Below are 12,500 nucleotides of genomic sequence, written 5' to 3' on the forward strand. Positions count from 1 at the left end.
AAATTCCCTTTATTCAGCCCATAGGGGAAATTTGTCCCTAGGGTCTATTCCAAGGGAAGACTGGAATAACCCAGGCGTCAGTCGCAGTGCAGCGTTGCTAATTGAGTTAGGACGAGGTGACTTGCTCAAGGCCACAAAGTGCAGCGGCAGGTGATCGAAGTCGAACTCGGTACCTTTCGGGTACAAAGCAAAGACTGTATCGTTGAGCCACGCTGTCCCTCAATGTTGCGCTATGGAAATGCTCAAGTTTTTGTTTTTTTTGGGTTTGTTTTTTTTTTTCTATTGTTAAAATATATATATATATAAATAAATTAACAAAGACTAGACAATGATCCTCTTTAACGTCGTCCATTGTCCTCTTGTCAATTTTCCAGTTAACCGTACAGAGAACACCCTGGTGCAGATGGACTTTGAGATCAAAAAGGCTTTAAGTGTCGACCATTTGGTAAGTTTGTTCGGGGTTTTTTTGGGGGGTTTTATTTCAATGATATCTAGGTTTTGAATTGTCATTGGGATATTTTACCTGACACTGTTTGGATCCCGTGGTCTAGTTTGTATGAAATTTCAATATTAACTCACTCAACCCTAACACTGACTATATCCGTAGTTTACCCGGGTTACTTTTACCCCATGCCTATTTATTACATTTTTCTGAGACAAATTATAGGCGTAGTATCGAAGCTAATGTTTTTAGATTTTACATGTTAATGATTGTTGAATAAAACTATCTATGTACATGTTCATATTTATTACATTTTTTGTTTCCAATTTTGAAAAGTAGCAAAAATCTCTAGGATTGAGTGAGTTAAGACTTGCTTTTTTTTCTATTATTCAACGTTGAATGGATTTACGATCGAGAAAGGAGTTCCTCTCTCAAAATATCGCAATGAAGATAATTTGATAGTGAGTGCCTTTTTTTTTTTTTTTTTCTTCTTGTCTTCTTGTTTGAAGAAAGATTTTACCACAAAACACACAGGTGTAATTCTGGCATTGAGATTGTGACAAAAAGCTACCTGGATCTGTTTGTATAGATGTATGCACTTGACAAAGAAGCTCACAACATTGCCATCCGGGAGTATAACGCACCAACACACAAAACTGTGTGTATCCATGAACGTTTATAGTCGGATTAATGCAGTTCAGTGAGCGTTACTCATAAACTCGGGTGGCAAAAACAATAACAAAGACCTGAGTGACGTCATCTTCGAACTATCTATATCTAGATTATATTATATAATAGTCCAAACATATTGCTGTTTTGGCTCACAACGTTATTGTGGGTTAATGTGTCCCATTTTAGCTTTTTGAACAGTTGGCCGCTATGCATTATTATTATTGTTGTTATTATTATTATTATTATTATTATTATTATTATATTATTATTATTATTATTATTATTATTATTATTATTATTATTATTATATTATTATTATTTATTTATTTATTTTTTAAAAAAAATTTTAAAAATTATTATTAGTATTATTATTATTATTATTATTATTATTATTATTATTATTATTATTATTATTATTATTATTATTATTATTATTATTATTTATTTATTTATTTTTTAAAAAAATTTTTAAAATTATTATTAGTATTATTATTATTATTATTATTATTATTATTATATTATTATTATTATTATTATTATTATATTATTATTATTATTATTATTATTATTATTATTGTTATTATTATTGATTTTATTATTATTATTATTATTATTGTTGTTGTTGTTGTTATTGTTATCATCAACATTATTAATAATATTGTTATTGTTCTTGTTATTAATATTTTTTGTTCAGTGGATCCTTTTTTTAAAAAAATCCACAAGAAGTCAATGACTCTTTTTCATCATTTTCCATAGGACACGGACAAATGCGTGGCTATTCTAGAAGACCTGGCCACCATCCCCATCACACCCGTCCTGCTGCGTAAGAATCCCTCCATCATGGTCACCATCAAGAAGTGTCGACGCTTCACCGGCAGCAGCGCCGTCCAGAACAAGGCCGAGCTCATCTACAACCGTTTCAAGTCGTATTTCCTGGCAGAGGATTCTGGGAAGGTACTGCTTTATTTTATGATGCTTTGAAGATATAATTACCCCTTCCTATATTGTTATCATTCACAATGGGGGAGGAGGGGGGGGGGGAGGGGTCTTGATAACTAAGTTGATAGAGCACTCACTTAACCCGCAAAATTACCGGGATCAATCCCGTAGGGCTGCCAAGTGTCCCGCGGATAGTCCTGCATTTCGGAGGACTGTCCTGCTGTCCCGCAGTCTTTGGCCACAAAAGAAAACAAATCGTGAGTTGTATTCAATAGTTCAACCAATGAAATAACTTGTTTCCTTGAGCTCTACTAACGACAACTCACTAGACGCTACACAAACCTAAAAAATGACGTCAAACTGCCAGTCCTAGAGGGTTCTTGTGTCAGGCTATATTATATTATGTTAACGATGGCTACAAATTCACCAACTCCCACACCATCTCCGTTCCCTATAAGTTATGTGTGTCATGTGTGCCTTCCTTTTTTTCTTCTTGCATTCGTAGTTTTTCTCAACTGGGTTCTTAACTTGCAACTCACACCCCCGTTGTAGCCAGCCGTGTAACCAGAAATATTTCCTCGCGACAGCCATGCACGATTTATATGAATTATATAGGCCGCAGAACGGGAATTTTTTGAATTTCCCGTTGTTGTTGCCGAGCTCTCCTCTCGTTGCAACCAAGGCCGTTGTATGCGAGCTATACTGTGTTGGCTGAAAAGGGTTTTTTAGCCCGAAATGGTTCATTGTTGGTATTGTGTTCTTTTTCAAAGTTGTTATTTTCATTTTTTGTTCATTACATTATACAATCAAACTTTTTAACATTTTCTCTCTCTCTCTTTTTATTTATTTACTTATCTTTTTACAGTTGCCAGAGTCCAAATCAAAACTCAGAGAGAACAAGGAGAATGAACTTGAGAATGGCAAAAATAATCCCTGTTGTAGCAGAGTCCCGTTATATCCATGCAATATTATACAATCAAATTTTTAAAAAATTTTCTCTCTCTTTTTTTATTTTTATTTATTTACAGTTGCCAGAGTCCAAATCAAAGCTCAGAGAGAACAAGGAGAATGAACTAGTCTCATCGTCGTCATCATCCCAGGCACAGAAACCAGATTCCACATCCAACACCACCCCATCATCATCATCATCATCATCGGCTCCCTCCTCAGACACAGCCCCGACAGCTACCACCACAGTCACCTCAAACGTGGGCACCGAAACGACCTCCACCACCTCCACCTCCACCTCCGCAACCAATAATGCAAATTCTTCCTCCGAGTCAATCAATCCAGTCGGTGACTGTTCAAACCCTCCATCACAAACTGTATCTGATCTCAAATCTGTCTCATCATTGTCATTACCACCAACATTATCATCACCATCACCATCATCATCTGTTCAATTATCATTAGAAACACCTTCATCATCATCATCATCACAATCAACCTCATCATCATCATCAAACGTTATTATCTCTTCAAATGCTAATTTAAATACGGACGCCATAACTACCACAACATCATCATCATCATCATCATCTTTATCATCAATAGTTCCTGCTGCCATTGCAGCTACAGCCACAGACAATAATAATACATCATCATCGCCGCAGCCTGCTTCGTCATTATCATCATCACAGCCAACATCAACGTCAACAATAACAACAGCCGCGTTGGATGCCAAATCCAACCACCAGCCGCACCATCAAACTATTCAGAGGCCTCTCAGCTTGCCCATGCCTCCCAACATGAGTGAGGAAGAGGAAGAGGAGGATGACAACAGCAATAAGAAGGAGGAGGGTGAGGGTGATCAAAAGGAAGAAGGCAAGACTGTGCCATCGCTGAGTCACGTGGTCAATGGCTCCCTGTCTGAACTGGTGACCAGTGCTGTTAGGTGAGTGAGATGAAATTTTTCCCAAAAAAAATTTGTCTTGTTCTGTAATCAGCAGTATCTTATATCATGTATCATTATAATGCATACCCTGGGTGGGGATCCTGACCTCCCATAGCGGGCAGGGGGGTCCATACTGCGTCTTCTCTCCCCCTATGTCTGTTTTCCAACATGCTTTCTGTCTTTGTCTTGGAATGAGATTACTTGGTTTTGTCCTGGCCCTGGCCGGGGTCCTGACTGGGAGGGAAACAGTCAAATGCATAGTTATTATTGTTTTGGGAGATGATTTTTTTTCCTTGTAAATCAGCTCTCTGTTATATATTATTATTATATTTGTTATTTTGAATGTATAATGTAAGCATTTGAGTGTATTCCTCTTTGTTGGATTTTGTGCTTGTGTCCGGATGAGACTTACAGGTGATCTCAAACTAAGTACATTGGTGGTATGCTCTTGGGAATCTACATCTGATCCCTATTTGTTCCCAGTTCCCCTTTGTCTTACTTTCTCTTGGCTGCTTTAACAGTAATTCTAGAACTTTTTACTATCTGATTTTCTTCCTTTTTACTGGCGCTGATATAACCTAAATGTGTTGCAAGCGCCGTAAAACCCTTGAAAACAAATCAATCTTCCTTTCCATCATTCAGCCATTGTCCCTAAAATTTTGATTTTCAAATATGATGATAATGGTAAGAAGAAAAAAAATGGAAGGGGGGGATTTAATGAATAGTGCGCCTCGATATAAAAATTCAAGTTTGTTTTTGATTTTTTGTTTTGTTTTTTCATCTGTTGGCTCCCAAGGACTGATAAGGTGAAGTTTGATGTAGCTTTAAAAGGAACTCAGGGATTTATGTAGAGCAATGTCCAATAAACGTGCTGTACAAGGGGGTCCCCTGCCAACAGCAACAATTAACATGCAGAATGAGACATGACGCCAGTTAGGATCCCCTGCCAACAGCAACATTTAACAAGCAGAATGAGACATGACGCCAGTTAGGATCCCCTGCCAACAGTAACACTTAACATGCAGAATGAGACATGACGCCAGTTAGGATCCCCTGCCAACAGCAACATTTAACATGCAGAATGAGACATGACGCCAGTTAGGATCCCCTGCCAACAGTAACACTTAACATGCAGAATGAGACATGACGCCAGTTAGGATCCCCTGCCAACAGCAACATTTAACAAGCAGAATGAGACATGACGCCAGTTAGGATCCCCTGCCAACAGTAACACTTAACATGCAGAATGAGACATGACGCCAGTTAGGATCCCCTGCCAACAGTAACACTTAACATGAAGAATGAGACATGACGCCAGCTAGGATCCCCTGCCAACAGTAACACTTAACATGCAGGATGAGACATGACGCCAGTTAGGATCCCCTGCCAACAGTAACACTTAACATGCAGAATGAGACATGATGCCAGTTAGGATCCCCTGCCAACAGTAATACTTAACATGCAGGATGAGACATGACGCCAGTTAGGATCCCCTGCCAACAGTAACACTTAACATGCAGGATGAGACATGACGCCAGTTAGGATCCCCTGCCAATAGTAACACTTAACATGCAGGATGAGACATGACGCCAGTTAGTCAAAATTACAAATTAATTTGAAATAGGACAACATGGTTAACGGCCAGGTACTCATTTTACATTTGAGTACAGTGAGAGCAGGTGTTGCAAGTGCCATAAACCCTTTAAAAACAAAAACAGACATTTTAGAAAGAAAAAGTATTTCTAAACATTATTTACTCCCTCCCTCCACACTCTGTCCCATAATAACACACACACACACACACACACTCACACACACAAGCACATAATTATTATGATAATAACACGTAAAAAAATTATCAAATTTCTTGGAAATGAGTTTTTATAGAAAGTTGATGCTGAGAAAAAATATGAGCATAAACCATTGATTTCAGAAGAAAATATTTTAATTTCCTAGGTCATAAATTTTGTTTCAAGGTCGTAAATTTGACTCTGAAATTTAGTTGGGCACCCTGAAAAGAATGTAAGTAAAGAGCCTTTTCCAAGGAATGAATTATGCGTTGCTAAGAGCGGGGCTTGAACCCTGGACCTTCCCTCCTGAGGCAAGTGTCATACCACTAGACCACACATAGATAGCCACATGAACACTCAGAGTATTGTTCTAGTATTTTCCTCTTTGGGACTTGGACCAATATTTGAAGGACGAGTTTTCTGAACTTTTTACAATACATTTTTGTCCAGAGTTCTGTAGTAACCAAGGCAAAGTAATTCTAATTGGTTTCATTGTAGATTCTTAAGATGCGAAAACTGGATAGAAAATGACAACATTCCAAAATGTGTTTTTTTTAATTTTTATTATTCATTTTTAAAAAGTCATCACTTTTTTGGGGGAATTCATTCAACAGTTACATCACAGCCTTGGACAGACTTGCATCCAACTACGACTCCTCCCCAGCTGGGACCCCGCCACCACCACCACCACCTCCTCCACCTCTTCCTCCTCTGGCACTATTGGGATCATCATCGACAGCAAAATCCAACTCAGTTTCAACAGCGGTCCCATCCGCATCCGCGGCGGATACCTCTGCCATACCAGAAACAGTTGACACTCCAGATGCTGCTTCAAGGGAGACAGCAGCAGCAGCAGCCAAACCGAGCGTTGGTGGTGAGGAAGACGGGGACGAGGGGGATGTTGTACCGGCTCTGGAAGTAACGGAGGACGATGATGAGGAGGTTCTAGAGTCCAAGGTGAGAGGGGGGGGGGGGGATGATGATGATCATTGTTTTTAGGTACCCCAAAACTAAAATTTGCGTTATAGATAGTTCGAAGTTGACGTCACTCAGGCCTTTGTTATTGTTTTTTTATGAGTAATTCTCACTAAAATGTATTAACCTGACGATAAACGATCATGATTACACAAAGTTTTGTGTGTTGGTCCATTTTACTTCCAGATGGCAATGTTGTGAGCTCCTTAGCCAAGCGATTACTATCTATACAAATTACAGAGCCACATGTGACTTCCCAAGCCATAGAAAATAACACTTTATTTATCAAATTCGGAAAATAAATTTTTAAAAGTAATGGATTTTTAAAGTTTCATTTTTTGATGTTTTGTGAAGAAAAATATATCTTGGTGAGGGAAAGAAAACAATAGGCTTTGTTTACATAGATTGCGCTTTGCACTGAAAAAAGATAGCAGACCCAATTTTTTTTTGTTGTAATCTTCAAAGGCTGCTGATTTTAATGGTTAACAGCAGTAGTTTGGGATACCCATCAATGTTTTGAATTACTAACGTAGTAGTAGTAGTAGTAGTAGTAAGCTTTGCAGTCCGAATGATGCTTGCTGAGAATTGTGTGATTCAGTCATGGTCTATAAGTATAGCTGCTCTCTCCATCCATGTTGTTAATTGTTTCCATTGGTCACGGTACTGGGCCAGAGTTTTGAGGCTGTCAAGATCTTGTTGTGACTTTAGTACGGAGGGCACTGCAGTATCTCTTAGCTCTTCGGGGATTAATTCGGCCTCATCTTAATCCAGAAATTTCTGACATGTAGAGAGATCCTGGTTCAGGATGTTGATACTATTAATGTTGGTGGTCTCCCTACATATTTGTTGCCATGAAGGAAACATTCTGTCATTGCAGTTTGGGCTGGGATGTTATCTTTTGACGTAAGATGTGACCAAATAGTCTCCATCGCTATTCTTTTATTGTTGTGCTCAGGCGTTGGACCCTGGTTCTTTCATAGAGATCAGCATTTGTAATTGGATTCAGTAGTCTGATGTCACGCCGCCCGGCAACAGCGGCCATCTTGGTTCTAAACAAAGAAAATCATTACTTTTTATTCTTCAAGCTGGCTAGAACTTTTCATATGTCTTGTGACCAGAATGTGTAAAAGTCAAAACATGATCAAATTTATGTTTTTTTCCCTCAGGATACGCTTTTATGCTCGCCGGAGAAACATTTCATACGGGCCTCTGCCATTGTTCCGATAGTTTAGAGCCAGTGTTACTAAGTTACCATGCGTCATTAGGAAGGAAGTGACGTTACCACTATTGAATCCTATTGTCTCTGGCCAATAGATTCCGATTACGCGACGTGATTGTTTGCAGTGGTAGGAATCGAGACTTTCTAAGTTCTCACATACTGCCCATTTTTCCTGTCGGCATGTCTGACCCTACTGTTATGATAACAACTCCACCTGGCCGTGGGAGGGACGCTCTGCTATCCTGGGTGGGGTTCCCAACCTCCCATCGTGGGCAGGGAGGTACTTGCTGTGTCTTTTATTCCCCTATATCTGTTTTCCCAATATTTCCTGTCTTTGTCTTGGAATGAGATTACTTGGTTTTGTCCTGACCCTGAGTCCGGAGTTCTTGGTTGGGAGGGAGACAGTCGAATGTATAGTTATAGTTTTGGAAGATGAAATTTTTTCCCTTGTTAATCCGTTATGTACTTTTTTTTATTTTTTGAATTTTAAACTTATTATTTGTAAACATTTGAGTGTATTCCTCTTTGTGGGATCTATGCTCATGTCTAAGTGATACTTGAAGGTGATCTCAAACTAAGTACACTGATTGTGTGCTCTTGGAATCTACATCTGCTGCCTATTTGTACCATTCCCCTTTGTCTTATTTTCCCCCTCAAGTCAAGTCCTTTGAATTTGTACATCGAGAATGTTTTTACTATCCAATTTTCTTCCTTTTTACTGGCGCTGACATAACCTTAATGTGTTGCAAAAGACGTAAAACCCTTAAAAACAAAACAAAACAAGCTCTGCTCTCGATGCTGTATTGTCTTCTGGCACTATTCTACTCACTTCACTTCTTGTTGTTATCAACACAAGTGCCTAGCCTGCTCCACTCTCTTTTTTAGATGGTAGAATTCAGAATATATTCGAATAGTTTCCACCTTAGTTCCTGGATGGGGTTCCTGACCTCCCACCATATTGGCCAGGGGAGGTAATTTCTTGTTATTATCAACACAAGTGCCAGCGCCACTCACTTTTCTGACCTAATGGTTTAAATAGTTTGACTCCTTTTACCAGGGCATTATAGCATACCTGCTGAATCTTACGAATTTTTCGTATTTTTACGAATTTTAGACAAATCTCATGGTCAATTACGAAAATACGAAATTGTATGGAAGATAACGAATTTTTAAGTCTCAGTTTATTATTCCAACAACAACAACGATAATAATAATAATAATAATAATTATTATTATTATTATTATTATTATTATTATTATTATTCCAACAACAACAACGATAATAATAATAATAATAATAATAATAATAATAATAATAATAATAATAATAATAATAATAATAATAATAATAATATAATAATAATAATAATAATAATAATAATAATAATAATAATAATGATAATAATATATAATAATAATAATATAATAATATAATAATAGTAATAATAATGGTAAGAAGAAGAATTGCTACTACGACTACTACTACTACTACTACTACTACTACTACGACTACTACTGCTACGACTACTGCTACTACTACGACTACTACTACTACTACTACTACTACTACTACTACTACTACTACTACTACTACTACTATACTACACTGCTGCTGCTACTACTACTACTACTACTACTACTACTACTACTACTACTACTACTACTACTACTACTACTACTACTACTACTACTACTACTACTACTACTACTACTTCTTCTACTACTACTACTACTACTACTACTACTACTACTACTACTACTACTACAACTATATAATTCTCAAATTCATGAGTATCTTTGAATCATTAACACTGATTGAAAATGAAAGTTGATGCCAAATTACATAATTTTAAGGATTTTGAAGTGTTATTTACTCCTTACGCAGGTAAATTGTTGATTCTTAAAGTTAATTATAGCAACTACAATTTTTTTATCTCCTAAAAATTACGAATTTTTATATTTTCAAGTTGACAGGTCTGAGTAAAAGAAGTTTCTTTTTCGTCTTATTCATATATGTTTTTGTTTTTTCTTTCTAAAAATTCAATTTCAGCGCCGAGATCTCAACGCTCGAATCGAAGAGTTGATGAGACGAGAACAAGAAGGAATTGGATCTGACGAGGACGACGACGAAGAGGAGGAGGAGCAGGAAATTGGAGGGGAAAACGAACCGGAAGCGACGACGGTGCTGCTCGGAGACAAGAGGTTTGGACCGAGGCGGGGCAGGAGTCGTAGCAAGAGCGGGGGGAGCCACTCTGGTGGACGAGGAGAGGAGAAGGACAGGGAGGAGGAGCCTGTGATCGACGACGACGAGTTGCATAATTTGTTAGGGGTGTGAGAGAGGCGTTGTGCTGTTGTTTTATTATATATAAATTATACGTTAAAATTCGAATGAATGAAGCCGTGCCAAAGGGTCATTTTCATAACAGTTGCCTCCAGAAGAAAAAAAATACTCCCAAAATTAGGTCCTTTTATGGGGCACCACTGTAGCTCAGCGCTGTGCTGTTGTGACCTTGAGCAAATCACCTCGCCCTAGCACAATTTGCGGTGCTGCACAGCGGCGAACGCCTGGGTTATTCCAGTCTTCCCTTGGAATAGACCCTAGAGACAAATTTCCCCTGTGGGATGAATTTTATTTTATTTTATTTATAATGAAATATAGCCCCCCCCCCCTAAAAAAAAAGGGTGATTTAACATCAAAATTATAGTAGTTGTTGCTTTTTAAAGTGTCCAAAAAGTGAAGACAAAATTAATAATCTGTCCACACTTTAAAGAAAAAAAACCTTTTCGAAACTTTTTCTACTACTTTGTTTTTTAAATTTCATTACTCAACCGAAAGAAACTGACGAAAGCAAATGTTATTAGTTTTTCAAAATGGCTGTCTGTGTATGGGAGTATTTTTTTTTAATGCGAATATATAGTAAAATAAAGGGAGTAGAAATTGTTATAACGTTGAATTAATGAGAATTAAGATCTGTTGATAAATTCCATCAACTTTATTACAACTCGATAACATGACAGACTTAGTCAGTCAGAAGTCAACATGAATACCCCACAGAAGAAGAACTCTTCCCCATTGGAACATGTAATAATACTATAATTAATGCATGGGTGCAGGAGTGCCGATTGGATTACCGAAAAAAACGTCGCCGGCTTTTTGCGATTTGGATTTGATTGATTTTTTTGATTTTTTGATTTTTATTTTTTTTAGTGTTTAGGTCCCAACAATCGGATCGGGTACGTCCATATGATTAAGCGAAACTTTTGAATCAGGATGCTACTGTGACCCGGAAGTGATAGTTATATTATTAAATTTGACCCGAAATGACGAGGTAAGTCCGTGAATCTTGCAGGCTTTTTCAGATTATATGTCTGGTCATAAGTAGACTTGCAGGCTTTTTGAGGTCCAGTTGCTTGCACCCATGTTAATGTGTGAAACATCCGATACTTCAAAACTAGAAACAAAAATTACTACAAAAATGACTCTTGTAAAAGATATACATAACAAAGTAAACTGATGTTTCAGCTTTTTGGCCTTCTTCAGGTAAACAAGTAAAGGAAACATGCTATGTTACATTGGTATTATAGTTAAAACATTATAGCTAAAAAATGTGTGCGTGTGCGTGCAAGGAAAGGTGAGAGAGAGGGAGTGAGAGAGAGAGAGAGAGAAAGGGACAATGAGATGAAGTATAAAGTAAGATCAAAACTCTATAAATCAAGCATAAGATAGGGGGACAAGGGGGGGGGGGGTGTTATTACAGAATATTAGACAGCGACAGTTTTATTATTGAACCCTTCCCTGTCCTGACAAGATATATATATATATATATATAATATATATATATATATATTATAATATATATATATATATATATATATATATTTTAAAAACAAATATCGAGGGGGGAGAGAGAAACGTCGTTCACTTTGTTTTGTATCTTTTATAGAGTCATTTTTACTCCCTTTATTTCACTATACATTTAATTGACTCCTTTAGGTACCTCTAGATTTGTGGCGAATGTTTATGAAAACGACCTTTTAGCCCCCAGCCCCATATATAAATGATAGATAATTACATTTTTGTTGGCAAAGACTTCAGTTGTTTCATCATCATCATCATCATCATCATCCACATAACGGACTCTTGTCACTACTTGTCAGCTGTCATTGAATCATCTATTCATATTCATCATACTAATGAAACAGGTTGTCAAAAAATGACCTGAAATGAGTTAAATTTCAATTTTTAGCAATTTAACTCTCTCTCTCTCTCTCTCTCTCTCTCTCTCTCTCTCTCTCTCTCTCTCTCTCTCTCTCTCTCTCTCTCTCTCTCTCTCTCTCTCTCTCTCTCTCTCTTACATTTTGATTGAAAATTGAACAGATTAGTTTGATTTCCATTGATTGGAACTCAAAATGAGTTAAGAAATTGTCATACAATACCCCTTCTGTTTCGGGGGGAAAACCCCGATTTTACTGAAGCATAATAGCAAGAAATATTATGAGGTATTCCTATTATCCTTTGTTAAAAAAAACAAAAAAAAAAAACAAAGGAGGTCAAAAATTATTTTTCTT

At 37.2% G+C, this 12,500-nt stretch overlaps 1 protein-coding gene across 3 annotated transcripts in view; it reads left to right on the forward strand.

Annotated features, from left to right (window-relative positions):
* Positions 1–10,611, forward strand: part of LOC144960667 (uncharacterized) — a 41,134-nt gene extending 30,523 nt beyond the window's left edge. For all 3 annotated transcript variants that reach the window (XM_078893945.1, XM_078893946.1, XM_078893947.1), the window contains exons 14-18: positions 375–445; positions 1,871–2,068; positions 3,082–3,947; positions 6,352–6,694; positions 9,982–10,611. In XM_078893945.1, the coding sequence (XP_078750071.1) occupies positions 375–445; positions 1,871–2,068; positions 3,082–3,947; positions 6,352–6,694; positions 9,982–10,266 (1,763 nt within the window). In that variant the 3' untranslated portion in view covers positions 10,267–10,611. The remainder of the gene's footprint in view (positions 1–374; positions 446–1,870; positions 2,069–3,081; positions 3,948–6,351; positions 6,695–9,981) is intronic.
* The last annotated feature ends 1,889 nt before the right edge of the window (positions 10,612–12,500 follow it).

Source organism: Berghia stephanieae, chromosome 15, assembly GCF_034508935.2.
Source record: "Berghia stephanieae isolate SIO BIC M18660-M18661 chromosome 15, UCSD_Bste_1.3, whole genome shotgun sequence".
NCBI classification, from domain to species: Eukaryota; Metazoa; Mollusca; class Gastropoda; order Nudibranchia; family Aeolidiidae; genus Berghia; species Berghia stephanieae.